Source organism: Hylobates moloch, unplaced genomic scaffold (genome assembly GCF_009828535.3).
Source record: "Hylobates moloch isolate HMO894 unplaced genomic scaffold, HMol_V3 SCAFFOLD_17, whole genome shotgun sequence".
Classification (NCBI taxonomy): Eukaryota; Metazoa; Chordata; class Mammalia; order Primates; family Hylobatidae; genus Hylobates; species Hylobates moloch.
The window spans coordinates 83,498,321-83,514,725 of record NW_026652292.1 but is presented as its reverse complement, the minus strand read 5'-3'; the positions used below and the strand labels follow the sequence as shown (position 1 = coordinate 83,514,725).

The 16,405-nt window shown below is 61.8% G+C and overlaps 3 protein-coding genes across 4 annotated transcripts; 2 read left to right on the top strand and 1 right to left on the bottom strand.

The window, feature by feature from the left end:
- Nucleotides 1–201: 201 nt before the first annotated feature.
- MYL5 (myosin light chain 5) lies at nucleotides 202–4,245 on the top strand. Its single transcript, XM_032135389.2, has 7 exons — nucleotides 202–328; nucleotides 959–1,066; nucleotides 1,199–1,274; nucleotides 2,206–2,310; nucleotides 2,786–2,864; nucleotides 3,425–3,473; nucleotides 4,110–4,245. Exons 1-7 carry the CDS (start codon nucleotides 326–328, stop codon nucleotides 4,209–4,211), a joined length of 522 nt encoding a protein of 173 aa, XP_031991280.1. The 5' UTR covers nucleotides 202–325; the 3' UTR covers nucleotides 4,212–4,245.
- On the bottom strand, nucleotides 226–11,451 carry SLC49A3 (solute carrier family 49 member 3). Of its 2 annotated transcripts, XR_009210577.1 has the most exons (12): nucleotides 11,377–11,451; nucleotides 8,675–8,833; nucleotides 8,229–8,442; nucleotides 7,957–8,033; nucleotides 6,850–6,987; nucleotides 6,644–6,760; nucleotides 5,814–5,966; nucleotides 5,416–5,573; nucleotides 4,983–5,092; nucleotides 4,450–4,596; nucleotides 2,145–2,288; nucleotides 226–247 (listed from the first exon to the last, which is right to left on the bottom strand). XR_009210577.1 is itself a non-coding variant. In XM_058430207.1 (11 exons), exons 2-11 carry the CDS (start codon nucleotides 8,774–8,776, stop codon nucleotides 4,183–4,185), a joined length of 1,338 nt encoding a protein of 445 aa, XP_058286190.1. In that variant the 5' UTR covers nucleotides 8,777–8,833; nucleotides 11,377–11,451; the 3' UTR covers nucleotides 4,047–4,182. The 2 variants fall into 2 exon arrangements, 1 of the variants encoding a protein (XP_058286190.1); XM_058430207.1 differs by lacking the exons at nucleotides 226–247; nucleotides 2,145–2,288 and adding an exon at nucleotides 4,047–4,304.
- LOC131381646 (uncharacterized) lies at nucleotides 8,802–15,015 on the top strand. The gene is made up of 6 exons (XM_058430110.1): nucleotides 8,802–8,814; nucleotides 8,898–9,150; nucleotides 9,635–9,784; nucleotides 10,593–10,704; nucleotides 11,508–11,743; nucleotides 14,159–15,015. The coding sequence occupies exons 1-6, from the start codon at nucleotides 8,802–8,804 to the stop codon at nucleotides 14,685–14,687; spliced, it is 1,293 nt and encodes a 430-aa protein (XP_058286093.1). The 3' UTR covers nucleotides 14,688–15,015.
- Nucleotides 15,016–16,405: the final 1,390 nt, after the last annotated feature.

The window sequence follows — 16,405 nt, the reverse complement described above, 5'->3', positions numbered from 1 at the left end:
GTACAGGTGGCCCTGGTGACACACAGAATCCTTGGGAGAACAAAGCCTCCCCGGGGCTCGGGGACACGTGGGGTGGGAGGTGGTCCTGGCCAGAGGTGTCCGGGGAGGCTGGGGGCCTTGCGGGGTGGGGCAGGGCAAGGGTGTGAGTCACTGCAGGGCTGCCAAAGCTCACTCTGCAGTTGTCCAGTCCCCTGGGGTAGCCCCAAGCCTGTCCTTGTAAGGAGTGGCAGCCGGAGTCTGAACTGTCCTGGGGGACCAAGCAGGAGCTTAAGATGGGCAAGACCTGGGGCCCTGGGCATACGCATTGAAGCAGGCAGAAGCAGGCATGGTGAGCAGGCCGCCGTGCATGCCTGGGGCAGGCATGTGGGTGTGAGTTGTGCTGTGCATGTGTACATGTGCACAGACAAGAGCGTGGGCGTGTCTGTGCATGCGCGTGAGTGCAGGTGTGGGCATGTGCTGTGCGTGCATGTGTGTGTGCATGAGCGTGTGTATGTGCGTGTGTGTGACCTTGCAGGTGTGGGTTGTGCTGTGTGGTGGGAGGTACATGCCCCACGCCGCTGCCCTGGTGAGAGTCCAGAGCAGGATGAGGGGGTTCCTGGCCTTCCCGAAATCCCGGTACCCAGAACAAGCCCACCCAGAGTCCACTTGCCCCTCAAGCCTTCAGAGGCCAAGCTGGCTCCTGCTGGACCGCGATCCCTGACCACTGTGCGCTGTGGGCCTTTCTGGAAGCCACTGTGCCTCCCCCACTCCCTGTGCTGAAGCCAGACACCTGCAGCCGTCCTGCCCCCAACCCCAGCTACCCAAGCCTGAGGCTGGCGTGCTCCTCAGCTGCCTGGCCCCCTCCAGCCCCAAGGGCTGAGGTCACCCTTCATCTGAGTTAAGTCTCTCAAAACTCTGGGTGCCCTGGAGGGTTTCCTCAGTCAGCCCAGGACCCTCAGCCATGGTGCTCCCACTGCAGGCCAGCAGGAAGACCAAGAAGAAGGAAGGGGGTGCCCTCCGGGCCCAGAGAGCCTCATCCAATGTCTTCTCCAACTTCGAGCAGACTCAGATCCAGGAGTTCAAGGAGGTGAGACTTTCCTGCTTCACTGGGAGCCCCACCCCCAGGAGCCTGTGCGGGGCTAGTTCCAGGGCCGGGAGCAGGGGGCGGGGCAGAGCCCAGCCGGGTCGGCAGCACAGCAGCCCTGGCCTTGGTTCCCAGGCATTCACACTCATGGATCAGAACCGAGATGGCTTCATTGACAAGGAGGACCTGAAGGACACCTACGCCTCCCTGGGTAGGTATCCAGGCAGAACACCTCGGAGCCCTTGGAGGAGGCGAACACAGAGGTCCTCCAGCTCCAGATGTCGCGGCCCCTCCTCGAGTGGAGCCAGGGCCCGCGCCTTAGAGGCCCACCCACGGCCCTGAAGGCTGCGAGGCGATGGCCCCGGCCGCCCTTTGTTCCATCAGAGCTGGCAGAGAGCATCCCAGGGTGAGACAGGGTGGATGCAACAGCCCAAGCCTGGAAACTCAGAGTGGGCTTTGGGGCAGCAGGCTCCAGGGAGGGGCCGACGCTCTGGTAGGACACCACAGGCAGGCAGGTGGCTTGCCCCCAGGCCGGACCACAGAGCTGACAGAGGGCGTGGAGACCCTGCCCGGCGGGACCACAGAGCTGGGGGAGGGCGTGGAGACCCTGCCCAGCCGGACCACAGTGTTGGGGCGGGAGGTGGGGGCATGGAGTCCCTGCCCAGCCTCTGCAGCACAGCCCGAATGTGGTGGGGCATACTGCCCTCCCGCAGCTTCAGTTCTCTCTGCGGCACATTCTGTTCCCAGCAGCTGCCTCTGACCTGAGGCAGGAGGGCAGGAGGCTTCAGTCCTGCCCTGGGAGCTGGGGAGTGATTTCTCCTTGGGGTGGGAGGGTCGCAAGTGACCCACCTTCCGCTCGGCCCTGCTTATGCCCAAGTTAAGAACAGCAGATTCCAGCACCTTCCCAGGCTCTGTGTCACCTCCCTCTCCCTCAGCACTTAGTCCTGGGGCTCAGGGTTTGGGGTGAGGTGGACACAGCCAGCCAGATGCACCCACTGCCCCGCGTGCCTGGGCCAAGCGCCTCCTTCCCGCTCCCTCCCCACCCCTCCCATCTGCCCGCCTGGCCCTGTGCTGGGGTCACCTGCTGATGGCACAGGGCAGGCAGCAAGCCCTGCCCTGTGACGCCCCCACGTCTGTAACAGGCAAGACCAACGTCAAGGACGACGAGCTGGACGCCATGCTCAAAGAGGCCTCAGGACCCATCAACTTCACCATGTTTCTGAACCTGTTTGGGGAGAAGCTGAGCGGTGAGCACTGGTGGGGCAGGCCTTGCCCTTCTAGCTAATTCCTGACAGTTAGAGACCCGGACATTTCACATAAAAATCCCCCTTTTCCGATCTCTGGAGAAGCCCTAGGGCCTGGCACTCTGGGAGCGAACAACTGTGGGGCCCCGTCAGCCACCCCAGAGCCATGTGCCCAGGCCCGCCCTCCTGCCCCACATGCTCTGTGACCCACCGTCGACACCTCTGTCCCTCACTCATGCAGCACTCACCCCCAGCTCCAGGCCTGGGCTGACCCTGGGCACCCCAAAACTCACTACACCCCAGGGCAGGAGTGCCCGACGAGGCCTCCTGGGGGCTCAGGAAAGGAGAAGGCCTTCAGGCAGAGGCTTGGAGTCTCCCCCTGCTTGGGGCAGGGGTCTCCCCTCCTGCCATCTGCCCTTGGCAGCCACAGCAGGACGGCCACCCTGAAGGCCCAGGGCTGAAGCTGCCTTTGTGGCAGGTACGGATGCCGAGGAGACCATTCTAAACGCCTTCAAGATGCTGGACCCGGACGGGAAAGGGAAAATCAACAAGGAGTAGTGAGTGCCCGGCTCGGCCAGGGCGGCCCGGCCTCCGGGGGACCCCAGCGATCTCACCCTGTCCCAAAAGGGACAGTCAGCCACCAGATGCCACGCCCACCTCCCCACCTCTGACTGGCTTCAGGGCCATGAGGAGCGAACCCAGGACCCTGCTCACACAGGGACCAGCGCCTTTGCCGCGGGGCGGGGGGCAGCTTCCCCTCAGCCCACTTCTCCATCTTCAGCTCCTGCTAGGCGCCCGGGAAAGTGCCAGGCGCTGGCCTGTAACCTCCTTCCGGCTCTGTCCCCATCAGCGGCCCCCAGGCGGCCGCCCCAGAAGTGATGACCCCTGAGTGTGTCCTCTAAGCTCCCTCGGGCTCTGTCCCCATCAGCGGCTCCCCCAGAAGTGATGACCCCTGAGTGTGTGTTGGGAAGGGACCTGCCCCAGGGCCACACTCCAGCGGGAAGGGCGGGAGTGCAGTGAGCGAGTGCAACCTGGGGCCCCTGGAGCACCTGAGCCCCACCGAGAAGGCCCCTGCGCCCCCGCATCGGCCCGCGCTGACCCCTTTCCTCGTCCTCAGCATCAAGCGTCTGCTGATGTCCCAGGCTGACAAGATGACGGCGGATGAGGTCTGGCCCGCAGCTCCCCTGCCAAGCCCACGAGGGGCGGACGGGGCTCCCGGGGTCAGCTGGGTGGAGGGGGACGCGGAGCCCGAGGGGCTGCAGCGCCGCGGTTAGGACCCAGGACAGGACAGACCCCCGGGGGCGCTCCCGAAGTGCCCGTCTGAGGGACGGAACTGGCTCAGAGGGGTCAGGTCAGCGGCTGGAGACCCCTCCCCTCCGTTAGGTCAGCGGCTGGAGACCCCTCCGCGGCCCGAGCGTCTGTCCCAGCCGGAGGGGCGGGGCTCACAGCTGTGCGGTCCGGAGCCGCCCTCCACCCCCAACGCGTCGCTCCCAGCCCCAGCCCCAGCGGGCGAGACTAATGCCCGGCCACCCCCCAGGACCCCCGCACCTCCCCCAGACCCCACACGGTCCTCCCCGACGCTGCTGAAGGGCCGAGCCCGACACCTGCGCCCAGACTGCGGCTGCAGCCGCCGCCGCCGCGACCCCCCATCCCCGCCCCCTCCAGCGCCGCCCTCACCCCCCACCCCGGCCCCTCCCCGCTCCCCCTCCCGCGGCGCAGAAACCACACCCGGTGCCGCTGCAGGTGCGCGCTTGTAATTCGCTCGCGGAGCCCGCAGGGAGCCCTTTCGCCCCCGCCCGCAGGTGGACCAGATGTTCCAGTTCGCCTCCATCGACGCGGCGGGCAACCTGGACTACAAGGCGCTCAGCTACGTGATCACCCACGGGGAGGAGAAGGAGGAGTGAGGCCCGGCCCGGTCAATAAACCTGGACGGTCGGACCCTGCCTGCGAGTCTGCCGGGGCGGGAGGGCGCGTCGGTGGCTGCTGGGCCTTGCGCGCTGCGGGGAGTCGCTCGGTGTCAGGCTGGGTGGGGGCTCCGGGGCCCTCTGGGGTCCTCTAGCGAGGCCCCCTCCGCCGTGGACTCCGGAGTCGCCGTGCTGGGCCCCAGGACCCCAGCCCTTCCCGCTCCCCCTCGGTCCACACCTGGCCCTGAGTCTGCGCCGCCCACGGCGTTCCGGGTGGAGGGGGGCTCCCCAGACTCGGCCTGCAGGCGCCGGTATGGGGTGTGGAAGAAGAGCGCCAGGATGCAGCTGAAGAGGGTGCACAGGCCGGCCATCAGCAGCAGAGGCACTGGGGACACATAGCACAGCTGTCCCCACAGCCAAAAGCAGGGGCCACAGATGGGCAGAGCCCGATGCTGGCCTGTGGTGACCCCACTGCCCTTGACCACAGAGTGCCCCAGACAGAGAGCCCACTCCCAGCTCTTGACAGCCCTGGGGTGTTTGCAGACCCAGGTCCTGAAAGAGGTCACTAGCATGGGGTCTGGGATATGGGTGTGCCAGCCCCACCTCTGATCTCAGCCACACCTGTCCTGTTGCCTGGGGACTCCCTGCGTGGGGCTCACCTGTCCTGCTGTCTAGGGCTCCCCACGTAGGGTTCACCTGTCCCGCTCCCGGGGACTCTTTGCATGGGGCTCACCTGTCCTGTTCCCCGGGGACTCCCCATGTGGGGCTCACCTGTCCAGTCAAGTGGATCCTCCCCCTGCTGGCAGGTGGAGAAGGACGGCTCCGAGCGTGGCACAGTCAGTGCCGTCATCACCAGCATGATGAGTATTCCCTCCGCCTGCCTGGACACACGTGGCCCTCAGCCCCCGCTGCACTGCCCACCCCCTCGGAGCCAGGTGCCACCTTGGGAAGTGTTGACATCGGTGCTGTCCCTTGTGCCACCACCCTCCCAAAGGCAGCACGCAGCCTCGGTCACGGGCCCTATCAGCCAGCCCGGCCTGCACACAGCAGGCGCTCAGAACCTGCTCGGCCCTTGCCAGAGCCAGGCAGGTTCCCCACCTCCCCGAAAAGGGGCCTGGACCACATGGTGCAACCCCAGGGGGGTAGGGGTGGAGCAAGGGGAGTATCTCTGGGGTGTAGCAGGGGCAGATGGACACTCACTCACCCCAGCACAAACATCAGGCCTATGGCAGCCCCCTCCCCCACGGGGAAGGAACACTCGACCGCCAACTCCATGGCCACGGGGGCCACCGAGAAGCCAAACAGCCCGAGCAGCGAGCAGGTGGCGGCCAGGGCAAGGGTCTGTCCCTGCAGCTGGGACACCTGGGAGCAGCGGAACGGCAGGCAGACAGGCAGAGGGGGTGGCGGTCAGAACTGGACCTGGCTTCACGGGACATGGGGCACGGGGCAGGAGAACGCATCCCACCAGGGGCCACCCTGGCTGGCAGAAGCTGGGCATGAGACATTCCAGACCTCCGTTCCAGCCAAGCCGCCAACCGCCCTCTCCGGGCCTCGCCACCCACCCACCCCCACAGGGCGGTCTTGGCTTGAGGAGACCCTCACCAGGGCAAAGGCCACGCAGGCCAGAGAGGTCAGGCACAGGCCGATCTTGGTGGCCTCAGTGAAGTGCTTGGTCCGATCCACATAGGGGCCGAGAGCCAGCGCCCCCAGGATCCCAAACATGATGAAGAGAGCTCCACAGAGGCCGGAAAACCCCTGGAGGAGGCGAGAAGAGGCCAGGGCCCCAAGGGGCCACCATTATCCTAGGTGCACGCCGTCAGGGCAGGGGGCTCAGTGTAGGGCCGTGTGCTGTGCCCAAGGCCCAGGCATAGCAACACAGGTTCCAGCCGCACCACTGGCTGCCTGCCGGGTAGGGTTTCCTGCCTTGTGTTTCCCACCCCACCCCAGAGCAAAGCAATCGCTAAAGGGAAGATCCTGTCTCCACAGAGGCCCCACAGGGCCGTGGTGCCTGTGGCCCTGGCAAAGGTGGAAACGTGCCCCGAATCCTACACTGAGCACTGATCCCAGAGGGCAGAGGGCCAGCTCCGAGATGTGTGGGCAGAGCAAGGCCCTCCCCACTGCACGTCTGGATACCAGAAGGTGGCGCGGGGCACTGGGAGCCCTGGGGGCCCCACCTTCCCATCCACAGGGCACCATCAGTCCCTCCACTCCATCCCACAGCTGCCCCACCCCACTGCAGCTGTGCCCACCACCTCCACTGCCTGCAGACATAATGTCACACAGGGCATCTGGGGAGGGCCCACAGCACAGAAGGGTGTCAATGTGGCCCCCGCCGGGGTCGGACACTGGGCACCCTGGAGGCGGCGGTGACTCTGTGGCCATATGGGGCAGGTGACAGAGACACAGCCCTCAGGGGTGGGGCCAGGGCTCACACTGGAGTAGCCGCTTGCACAGAGAATCTGCTCCAGGAGGGCTGAGAAGCTGGTGAAGATCCCGATGCTTCCCCCCAAGCACACAGCCAGGATGACGTAGGCCTTGTTCTGCACGAGCTGCGGGGAAAGAACCTCTCAGCCCCGGAGCCCGGGGGGCCCTTCCCAAACCCATCACCTCCTCAGCCTCTTGCCCCACCGGCACTGACCAGCTTGAGCCCATCCAGGAACTTCTCTGAGGTGGAGCTGGCGGCCCCGGCAGAGGGCGGGGTGGGGGGCACGCTCTCCCAGAGGCAGATGGTGGACAGCAGGCAGACGACGCCAGCAGGGATGGTGTAGACACCGAGCTGGGGAGGGGTGTGTGTGCATAAGGAGACCACGTAGACTGGCGCCCACACACGCCATAGCCCTGCCTGCCCCAGGCGCCACCTCCCAGCTCCTCCTGCCCCACCACTGGCTGCCTCCCAACCTCTGGTCTGCAGCTGCCCTCTGCGAGGCCCAGGCTGACAGGGGCCTGCTCCAGGGGCTCATGGGGACCCCTGGCTGTCATCGCATCCCTCACCAGTGACACCCTCCTGGCTGACATTAGCCCAGCACCCCCAGATTCCAGACTCACATCTCACTGCCAGCTGCACAGCCCATGATAGAGCTCAACACACGGACACGGGTGGGTGCAGAGGCACACGTGCACACACACAAGCTCAGTACATACCCACAAGCACAGACACACCCCATGCACCCGATTCACATGCACAAGCACACACAGGCACACACCACACGTGCACAGATACACAGACACATACGCACACACCACACAACACACATGGGCACAGGAACAGAGACGCGCCGCACACACCACACACAATACACACAGGCACGCATAGAAACATCACACACTGGCCGGGCACAGTGGCTCACGCCTGTAATCCCACCACTTTGGGAAGCCGAGGCAGACGGATCACAAGGTCAGGAGTTCGAAACCAGCCTGGCCAACATGGTGAAACCCCAACTCTACCAAAAATACAAAAAAAAAAAAAAATTAGCCAAGCATGGTGGCACACGGCTGTAGTCCCAGCTACTCGGGAGGATGAGGCAGGGGAATTGCTTAAACCCAGGAGGCGGAGGTTGCAGTGAGCCCAGATCCCGCCACTGCAATTCAGCTTGGGCGACAGGCTGAGACTCCTTCTCGGGTGGCTGGAGGGGGACGGGAATCACACACGGGCATAGGAACATGGACACACTTGGGCTCAGGAACACACAGACGTGCAGGCGCACACACCACACAGGCCAGGCACGGGTGCCTCATGACCCCTCACCATTAACGGAATGTCCTCGCCCTTCTTGACCAGCGCAGGGGACAGCATGTTGGCCGCAAGGACGCCCAGGGGGTTCGCTGGGTGGACGGATGCACAGAGAAACGTGTCAGCTCGGCTGTGGCCCGGCTTCATCGCCAGCCCACAGGCAGAACCTTCCGGGCCCCAGCTCCTCCACCCTGGCCAGAGAGCCCGGGGAGCCGAGTATCTGTGCGTGGAGCCGGAAGAGACCCTGGGGTGAGCCCAGGCAGGCGGCCTCCCTCCCCGGAACTCACACATGGTGGCGAGCATGTTGGCCGTGGCTCGCTGGTGCTCTGGGAACCACAAGGCAGCCAGCTTGGCCGGAGAGGAGAAGACCAGGGTCTGGGCAAGGGCACAGAGGCTCTGGCCGCCCATGAGGAAGGCAAATGGGTTTTGGGTCCCAACAACCATGCAGGGCACGATGCGTAGCACACTCCCGGCAAAGTTCAGCCACGCGCCCAGGATGGTCTGTGAGGAGGGGGTCAGGGATGGCGTCAGGAACGCTGCCACCAGCCCAAGGGCCCGCTCCGTCCTCCGAGCACCTGGACCTCCCACCGCCGCCACCTCGACGGCTCTGCTGGGGTCCCCAGCTGTTGGAACTGGTGGGCCCTGGTCTGGGGAGGAGGCCTTGACTCTCGTACCCAAATGCAGGGGCCCCTGCCGTGTCCCAGAGCAGGCCATGGTGTGGGGTCTGACTCACTGCCGCACGGAGCCCGACGGAGTCCAGGACCCAGATGGCCGCCACGCCAAACGGGGTGGATACCACGAGGTAGACCAATGACAGCCAGTTGATCTGCTCCATGGACAGGACAAACTCCTCAGCAATGATGTCAGCCACAGGTGCGAAGCTGAGCCATAGCTGCGGGGGCCGGCCCTGGTCAGCGCAGGGCCACAGACCCCGGACCTCCATGCTCTGGCCCCAGCCAGCCCGAGGGAGTCAGAGTGCCAGCAGGCCTGTGAGGCTGAGGGGACGCAGCGAGCTGGACACGGGGCCTTCCCGCCCAAGGAGAGCGCCACCCTGCCACCCCCGAGGGCGGGCACCCAGTGCAGGGCCAGAGAGCGTGCCCTGACCGGGGACCAGCCTGAGGGGCAGACACTGAGGCCAAGGACCTGGCCAGAGCCCACAGGACCACGAGCCCTGCCCAGACCAGACCTGGCGCTCCAAGGCAGGGAAAGGTGGGCATGACAGGGTCTCAGCTAGAACCTCTAGGATTGCAGGCCGGCCCCACCCAAGGCCAGCCTGACCTTCCCTCCTGCAAGGCCCAGGTGTTTGGGCAGAATGTTGCCAGAGCGGGCACCATTCGCCAGCTGCAGGCATTATCAAGTGCTAGAGCTCTTCACCCCACAGACGTCCAGCACACGGCACAAGCGCACGCTGCGGCCGAGGGGAAGGCCGCCTAGAAGAGGTGAGACTGGCTCATCCCTGAGGGAGGCCAAAGTGGAGCAGGTCACCGGGGCTCACTCCGGGAGGGAGGAGGGCGCCTGGGCGTGGGCCCCGAGGAGGCCGCGTCACTCAAGGTCAACTTCCATGAGTCGGCTGAGCTCCAGGCCACACCCTCGGACAGAGCAGCCAGACCCAGGCTCCGCCCGGACAGGGTCTGACTCAGCCCACGAGACAGGGAGCTTGGGCAACAGCCGCCTTGTCTTCCTTTTTCTGCAGGACAGGGCCGGGGCAGATCTCCCAGGCACAGAACGAGCTCCCCAGGCCCAGCTGCTGCCCGCCTGGCCAAGCCCAGGAGAGAAAGCCCGCTCTGCGGAGCCGAGCCCGCCGCTCCAGCCTCAGCCCTGTCCTGGTTCCTCGGGGGCCTGAGTGAGGCCCACAGCTGACTCACTGAGCAGAGATGCGTCTGAAGCGTGCGGGGCAACGTGGGGGGACGATCTGTCCGACTCCATTCCTCCTCTCCCAGCCTCGACCCTGTCTGCGCTCGCCCCCTTGGGTCCTTTGAGCCTCACCCAGAGCACTGGGCTGCCTTCCGGGGTGGGTGTTGACCCAAGCTCTGCTCCGCCCGCCCCTCATGCTGCCCGTTGGAACCGGGGATCCCTGGTCACTGGCTGCCGATGAGTAACCTCTAGCCTCAAGGAAACTTGGCTGGAGTGAACATGGTGCTCACGGCTCACTGTGGTGACCCAGGCAGAGACCATGAGGACTCTTGGTGTCAGGGTGAGATTTCTGTGTGCTGCATGATGACTTGTGGATATTAATAAAACGGTGAAGAACTGCAGTAGGACTGTCCACGGAACGGCCCACACCCAGGACACCCACTGACTCTTGGACCATGGAACCAGCCCTGCACCCTCAGACACTCCACCCAAAGCCAGTTATGGCTTCCCCAGTGCCTGGACACGGTGGGCCAGGACGCCAAGCCACAGCAGTGAGTTACAGCTCGTGCCAGCATTGTGGGCAGCAGGCAGCCCCCAGGCCCGTCCAGCAGATCCCGGGCCTGTCTCAGCCAGGGGCTGGCTCTCCATACCCAGCCAGCAAAGGAGGAGGGGAGAGGCCCCGTGGTCCACCCGGAAGAGCCCTGACCCAGGCCTAAGAGTGACTCCTGCCCCTGACCTCCTGACCATCCCCATGACCCGGCGCCTCCCTGAGCTGTGGGTCCTGCTGCCAACTCTAGCTGTTCATTGCACGTTGGCCAGATGCTGCCCGACCAGTTCCTGGGGCTCCGGGGGATGGCTGATGAGGGCACACGGGGCGGGAAAGGATGCAGCGTGCAGCACCGGAAGGGGGTGGGGGCAGGACGGAACCCAGCCCAGCCCAGGAGCCGCCCCTCACTCAAGAGTCAGGTGGAGGCCGGGCACGGTGGCTCAAGCCTGTAATCCCAGCACTTTGGGAGGCCGAGGCGGGCGGATCACGAGGTCAGGAGATCGAGACCATCCTGGCGAACACGGTGAAACCCCGTCTCTACTAAAAATACAAAAAATTAGCCGGGCGTGTTGGCAGGCGCCTGTAGTCCCAGCTACTGGAGAGGCTGAGGCAGGAGAATGGCGTGAACCCGGGAGGCGGAGCTTGCAGTGAGCCGAGATCGCGCCACTGCACTCCAGCCTGGGGGACAGAGCAAGACTCCGTCTCAAAAAAAAAAAAAAAAGAGTCAGGTGGAGGGGAGGGCGGCTCCAAGCGTGCCTCTGCTCTGTGCCTGCTGTCCCGGGGCTGGGAGGGGTGGAGCGAGAGAGGGCGACCGCAGGGCCACCTGTATGTGACTGGCTGGGGAAGAGGGACACAGGCCTCTGGCTGGAGCCACTGAAGGCTGGGAAGGGCTGGGACTCCGTGACTGGCAGATCCCCCTGGGCACCCAGCCCTGCTCTGTGCCCTGGGCCCGGCCACCTCCAGGACAGGCAGTGCCCCCAGTGCCCGCAATCCCCAGCCACCCCCAGAAGGCACCCCCCGCCCCCAGCCAGCACCTGGCACCTCGGGCTGTGGCCACAAGAAAACAAAACCCGGCCGGTCCGAGGTCCCCGCCCCTGCCCCTACCGTGGCGTTGGAGCAGTTGAGCAGGCTGACCGCGAGCAGGAACACCCAGCGGCGCGCGTAGGTGCGGTGGCCCCGCTGCGCGCACAGGGCCCGGTGCTCGGCCAGCCCCGTCTCGGCCTCCGTCGGCCCCGCCATCGTCCGCGGCCTCCACGGGTCTCCGCCGGTCCCGCCGGCCGCCCGGGCTTCAGGACCTTCCCGCGTGGGCCGGGACCGCCTGCGGGCGGAGGTGGGGCCGGGCCGGGCCACGGGGCCAGTTCCGCCCCAAGGACTACGGAGGAGGGTCCCGCCCTGTCCCAGGTAAAGGAGACCCAAAAAAGCGGGGGAAGGGCGGGCAAAGGTGAAGTTGGACCCTCCGCCTTCGGCCTCAGGCTGGAAGTCCCCGCCACAAAAACCGAATGTCCCCTCCGGAAAGGGCCCCGGTCACAGCCTGTGTGCTTCTCAGGGTGGGCGCAGGAAAGGCGGCCTGGAAGTCACTCTGCCCAGCAGAAGTTCTGCATTTCCTAAAGGGGACTGTGGACCCCAAGTTCCTGAGGTTCAAGCCAGCCACAGGGAGGGGCCAGAGGCCAGCCTGGGAGAAGAGGCTGGGCTCGCTTTGCACAGAGCCTCAAATCAGACCAGTCCCTCTAGTGCCCCTGCGGGAAGCAGGCATGGGGTAGGAGGGGCGAGGGGCTGCAGGCCAAGGCCGGAGGGAAGGCCTGTGGGCCCCACTCTGGGGTAGGTAGTCCGCCACACACGCACCGGATTGTTACCCGCATTTTACAACGGAGGACACAGCGCTCAGAGGAGTAGGCACAGGTTTCTGTTTGTTTAGGATGGAGAGGCCTGGTGTTGGAAGGCAGAGGAGGGAGTTTCGGCTTAGTCTTGTCTGCAAGAACCTGCTGACCCCACAAGTGTGCCTGGCCCACCCTGGGGGAACCCAAGGGGCTCCAGGCTCTGTTGCTGAGGCCAGCAGTATAGGGGTGGGGTGGAGGCTGGCCTGGTCAGACGTGCAAACAGGATTTCCCCCAAACAGGGAGGCTCTCTTGACCCTTGAAACCATCCCCGTTTTCTGACACTCACAATATTCCTGGTTTTTGTCTTAAACATTCATCTCCTTTGCCAGGGCCTGTCGACTGTCCACACCTGAGTCTGAACAGGCTCATCATGAGGGCCCAGCTTTCACCGTGCAGCCTTCTGCAGGGATTGTCTGTGTGTCTCAGACAGAGCTGTCCACTTTGGGATTTTTTTTTTTTTTTTTTTGGTAGAGTCTCATTCAGTAACAAAGAGGAAATGGAGCTCACCCAGGGGTGTTCTGAGATGGATGGGCCCCAAGGGAGTTCCACTCTCTGAGACGTGTGATGGGGCCCTGTGGTCCTCACTCTCTTTATCTCCTCTGCCTTCCCCCCGTCTAGCCTCCCTCCTCATCTTTGTTCCCCATTCCCACCAGTTCCTTCTGTTCTCCTTCTCCTCACCTCTTGCTCACCCTGCCCTGAGGACCCAGCCCCCTCACAACCTTCCTCCATAGCCCAGTGCCAATATTGGCCTGGGGCCTTCAACATCCCCTAACCCCACCTGGCAGAGGGGGAGTTGCAGTGCAGGCTTCCCTGTGGCGGGACCTCACTATTGTGGAGCACTGCCTCTGACAGGTGGTGTCTGAGCCTGTCACCATGGAACGGGGCAGCCACAGTAGCGACCTCCATCCTTCAGTCTCTGTTGAGCGTGCATTATCGAGGGACTCCTCCTCCCTACATGTCGGAACTCTTGGGTTGAGCAGGTGAGCTCAGCAACATTGCAGAATGCAAGATCAGCACACAACAATCACTTGCAATGATGTATACCAACAAGAAACATGAAAACCAAAGTTAAAGACATTCATAATTACTCCAAGAAAAATTAAATACTTTGGTATAAACTTAGCAAACCATCTACAGAACTTGCATGCTAAAAATTACAAACCACGGGCCGGGCATGGTGGCTCACGCCTATAATCCCAGCACTTTGGGAGGCCAAGGCAGGTGGATCACAAGGTCAGGAGTTCGAGATCAGCCTGGCCAACATGGTGAAACCCCGTCTCTAGTAAAAATACAAAAGCTAGCCAGGTATGGTGACGCGCACCTATAGTCCCAGTTATTTGGGAGGCTGAGGTAGGAGAATCTCTTGAACCCGGGAAGCAGAGGTTGCAGTGAGCTGAGATCGTGCCACTGCACTCCAGCCTGGGCGACAGAGTGAGACTCTGTCTCAAAAAAAAAAAAAAAATTACACACCATGGCTGGGCGAGGTGGCTCACATCTATAATCCCGGCACTTTGGGAGGCCAAGGTGGGTGGATTACCTAAGGTCAGGAGTTCAAGACCAGCCTGGCCAATATGGTGAAACCCTGTCTTCACTAAAAATGCAAAAAATTAGCTGGGCGTGGTGGTGCATGCCTGTAATCCCAGCTACTCAGAAGGCTATGAGGTGAGAATTGATTGAACCAGGGAGGCGGAGGTTGCAGTGACCTGAGATCGCACCACTGCACTCCAGCCTGGGCGACAGAGCAAGACACCATCTCAAAAGAAAAAAAGAAAAGAAAAGGATCTTCAAAAGCTTATTTAAATAATCCTTAACGTAAACAGTTATGGCTAAATTTGCATTTCAATGCTGTTATCTCTCTTCTTTTAACCCAACATAGACTTCTGTCAGCATCCCAGACTAGCATTCGCTAATTTCGGGCTAATGTGTCTTCCCTAAACAGTATCTTCTTCAAAATCAAGCCACTGGGAACAGTTGCTCTGCCAAGACTGAAGGAAGAGGCAGGCCGCCTTTTCCAGCCTGTCAGGGAGGAAACCTCACCTGCTGCGCTGAGATGGCCTGTCTGTCCTGCTGCTCCTCCGAGTGGTTCTTATCTGCTCCTCCCGGAGAACCTCAGCCATGTGAGGGCAGGAGCCGTCTGCCCACCCCGAAGCCCTGGGGGAAGGACTGCCCAGCACAGCTCCAGGGTAAAAACAGAAACCGTGGGACGCATGGCCTCTCTGCCATGGGTCCCTCCACCGCCCCAGGCCTGCCAGACAGGCTCCTCCGCGGGGTGCCCACTTCCTGTGCGGAGCCTTCCTGACCTGTCTGGTTCCATGTGCCCCATCTCCACGTGCCTGCATGCCATCACTCCCACCTGTCTCTGCGCCTCCCTCCAGGGCCCGGCCGCTGATAGCCCATGCGGGACAGCCCCCGTGGCCGGGACTGAGTCAGCACACCCAGACCCGGATGCACAGGCTGACCCAGAGTGACAATGACTGCATCCTCAAGCATGTGGAAGGCCCATCTTTTCCAGAGATGTGCACAGGAACATGAGCCTGTCTATTTACTTAGACAAGGGAGGGCGCTGGCCAAGTCCAGGCCACATACCACTCCAGTTGGGCCCACCAGAGAGGAGCCCTCCGTGTCCTCCTCCTCACCTCCCCATCCAGCGTGGAGGCTCCCGTGAGCCCTGAAGTCGGGGCACCTTGAATCTGGAGTCTAGGAGGCCCCTTCTGTCTCTCCTTCACAGAGGATTTGGTATCAGCGGTCGAAGGACCTGGTGTTCTCATTTGTGTGTAAATGAAAATTAAAATTCTAAGCCCCCAACCAAAGGATGGACCCTCTCCTTGGCCAACAACATTCTAAATTATCCTGAAAAACTGCTTCAGGCCATGAGGGGAAATGGGAATCAGACCAGCCTCACAAACATCGACACAGAGACCTTCAGTCTCCTTGAGTCTGATAAGCATTTACCATCTATGCTCCCTCAAGTCTTCTGCCTGGAGGCTTCATCTGCAATAAAACCTTGCTCTCTACAACCTCTCATCTTAACCCAGGGATTCCTTTCTGTTTGATTCCAGGTCTTTAGATAATAAGTCTTTCAACCAATGGCCAATCAGAAAATCTTTAAATCTACCTGTGACCTGAAGCCCTCCACCTCCTCACGTTGTTCAGCCTTACCAGACTGAACCAATGTACATGTTACATGTATTGATCGATGTCTCATGTCTATTTAAAATGTATAAACCAAGCTGTGGGCTAGGTGTGGTGGCTCATGCCTATAATCCCAGCACTTTGGGAGGCCGAGGCGGGTGGATCACCTGAGGTCAGGAGTTCGAGACCAGTCTGACCAATATGGTGAAACCCCGTCTCTACTAAAAATACAAAAATTAGCCAGGTGTGGTGGCGGGCGCCTGTAATCCCAGCTATTCGGGAGGCTGAGGCAGGAGAATGGCATGAACCTGGGAGGCGAAGCTTGCAGTGAGCCAAGATCACACCACTGCACTCTAGCCTGGGCGACAGAGGGAGACTCTGTCTCAAAAAACAAACAAACAAACAAAAAAACAAGCTGTGCCCCAATCACCTTGAGCACGTGCCATCGGGACTGCCTGAGGCTATGTCACAGGCCGTACTTAACCTTGGGAAAGTAAGCTTTCTAAATCGGCTGGGCGTGGCGTCTCGTGCCGTAATCCCAGCACTTTGGGAGGCCAAGGCAGGCGGATCACTTGACGTCAGGAGTTTGAGACTAGCCTGGCCTACATGGAGAAACCCCATCTCTACTAAAAATACAAAAAATTAGCCAGGTGGGGTGGTGTGCGCCTGTAATCTCAGCTACTTGGGAGGCTGTAAAAAGTTAAGTAGAGGTTCCTCTTCAAAAACTTTCTTCCCCATCCAATTTGGAATAAATAGTAACTTCTCTTAGAAGCAACATTTATTCAAAGACCTGTGCTAACATCCTTAAATATCTGCTAGCCATAATAAAGAAATCAATGTACTTTTTGTTCTTAGCTCCCACAATTTAGCCTAAATATCTGCCCTGGCATGCTTACACTGCTCCCAGTCCGTTCCTCTTCCTTATTTGAAGGCATTTTTACCTTTCTCAGCGTTCCACAAGTCACTTCCTCCTTCCTTCGTTTTCCTCTACATTTGCCTCTTTTAAAAACTTCTAAGTTGTTAGCCAATCAGGACAAATACAGACTGTGAGGTC

What these genes read in the sequence shown, in the direction of transcription:
- MYL5 (XM_032135389.2), top strand. An exon ending in AGATCCAGGAGTTCAAGGAG is followed by an intron (nt 1,067 to 1,198) that starts GTGAGACTTTCC and finishes CTTGGTTCCCAG; the next exon opens with GCATTCACACTCATGGATCA. An exon ending in GGGAAAATCAACAAGGAGTA is followed by an intron (nt 2,865 to 3,424) that starts GTGAGTGCCCGG and finishes CCTCGTCCTCAG; the next exon opens with CATCAAGCGTCTGCTGATGT.
- LOC131381646 (XM_058430110.1), top strand. An exon ending in CTGGTTCCTCGGGGGCCTGA is followed by an intron (nt 9,785 to 10,592) that starts GTGAGGCCCACA and finishes TGCCAACTCTAG; the next exon opens with CTGTTCATTGCACGTTGGCC. An exon ending in GCGTGCAGCACCGGAAGGGG is followed by an intron (nt 10,705 to 11,507) that starts GTGGGGGCAGGA and finishes CGGCGCGCGTAG; the next exon opens with GTGCGGTGGCCCCGCTGCGC.
- SLC49A3 (XM_058430207.1), bottom strand. Translation starts at nt 8,776, where the DNA reads ATGGAGCAGATCAACTGGCTGTCATTGGTCTACCTCGTGGTATCCACC. An exon ending in GTGCAAGCGGCTACTCCAGT is followed by an intron (nt 5,967 to 6,643) that starts GTGAGCCCTGGC and finishes CGCCTCCTCCAG; the next exon opens with GGGTTTTCCGGCCTCTGTGG. An exon ending in GGATCCACTTGACTGGACAG is followed by an intron (nt 4,597 to 4,982) that starts GTGAGCCCCACA and finishes ATGTGTCCCCAG; the next exon opens with TGCCTCTGCTGCTGATGGCC.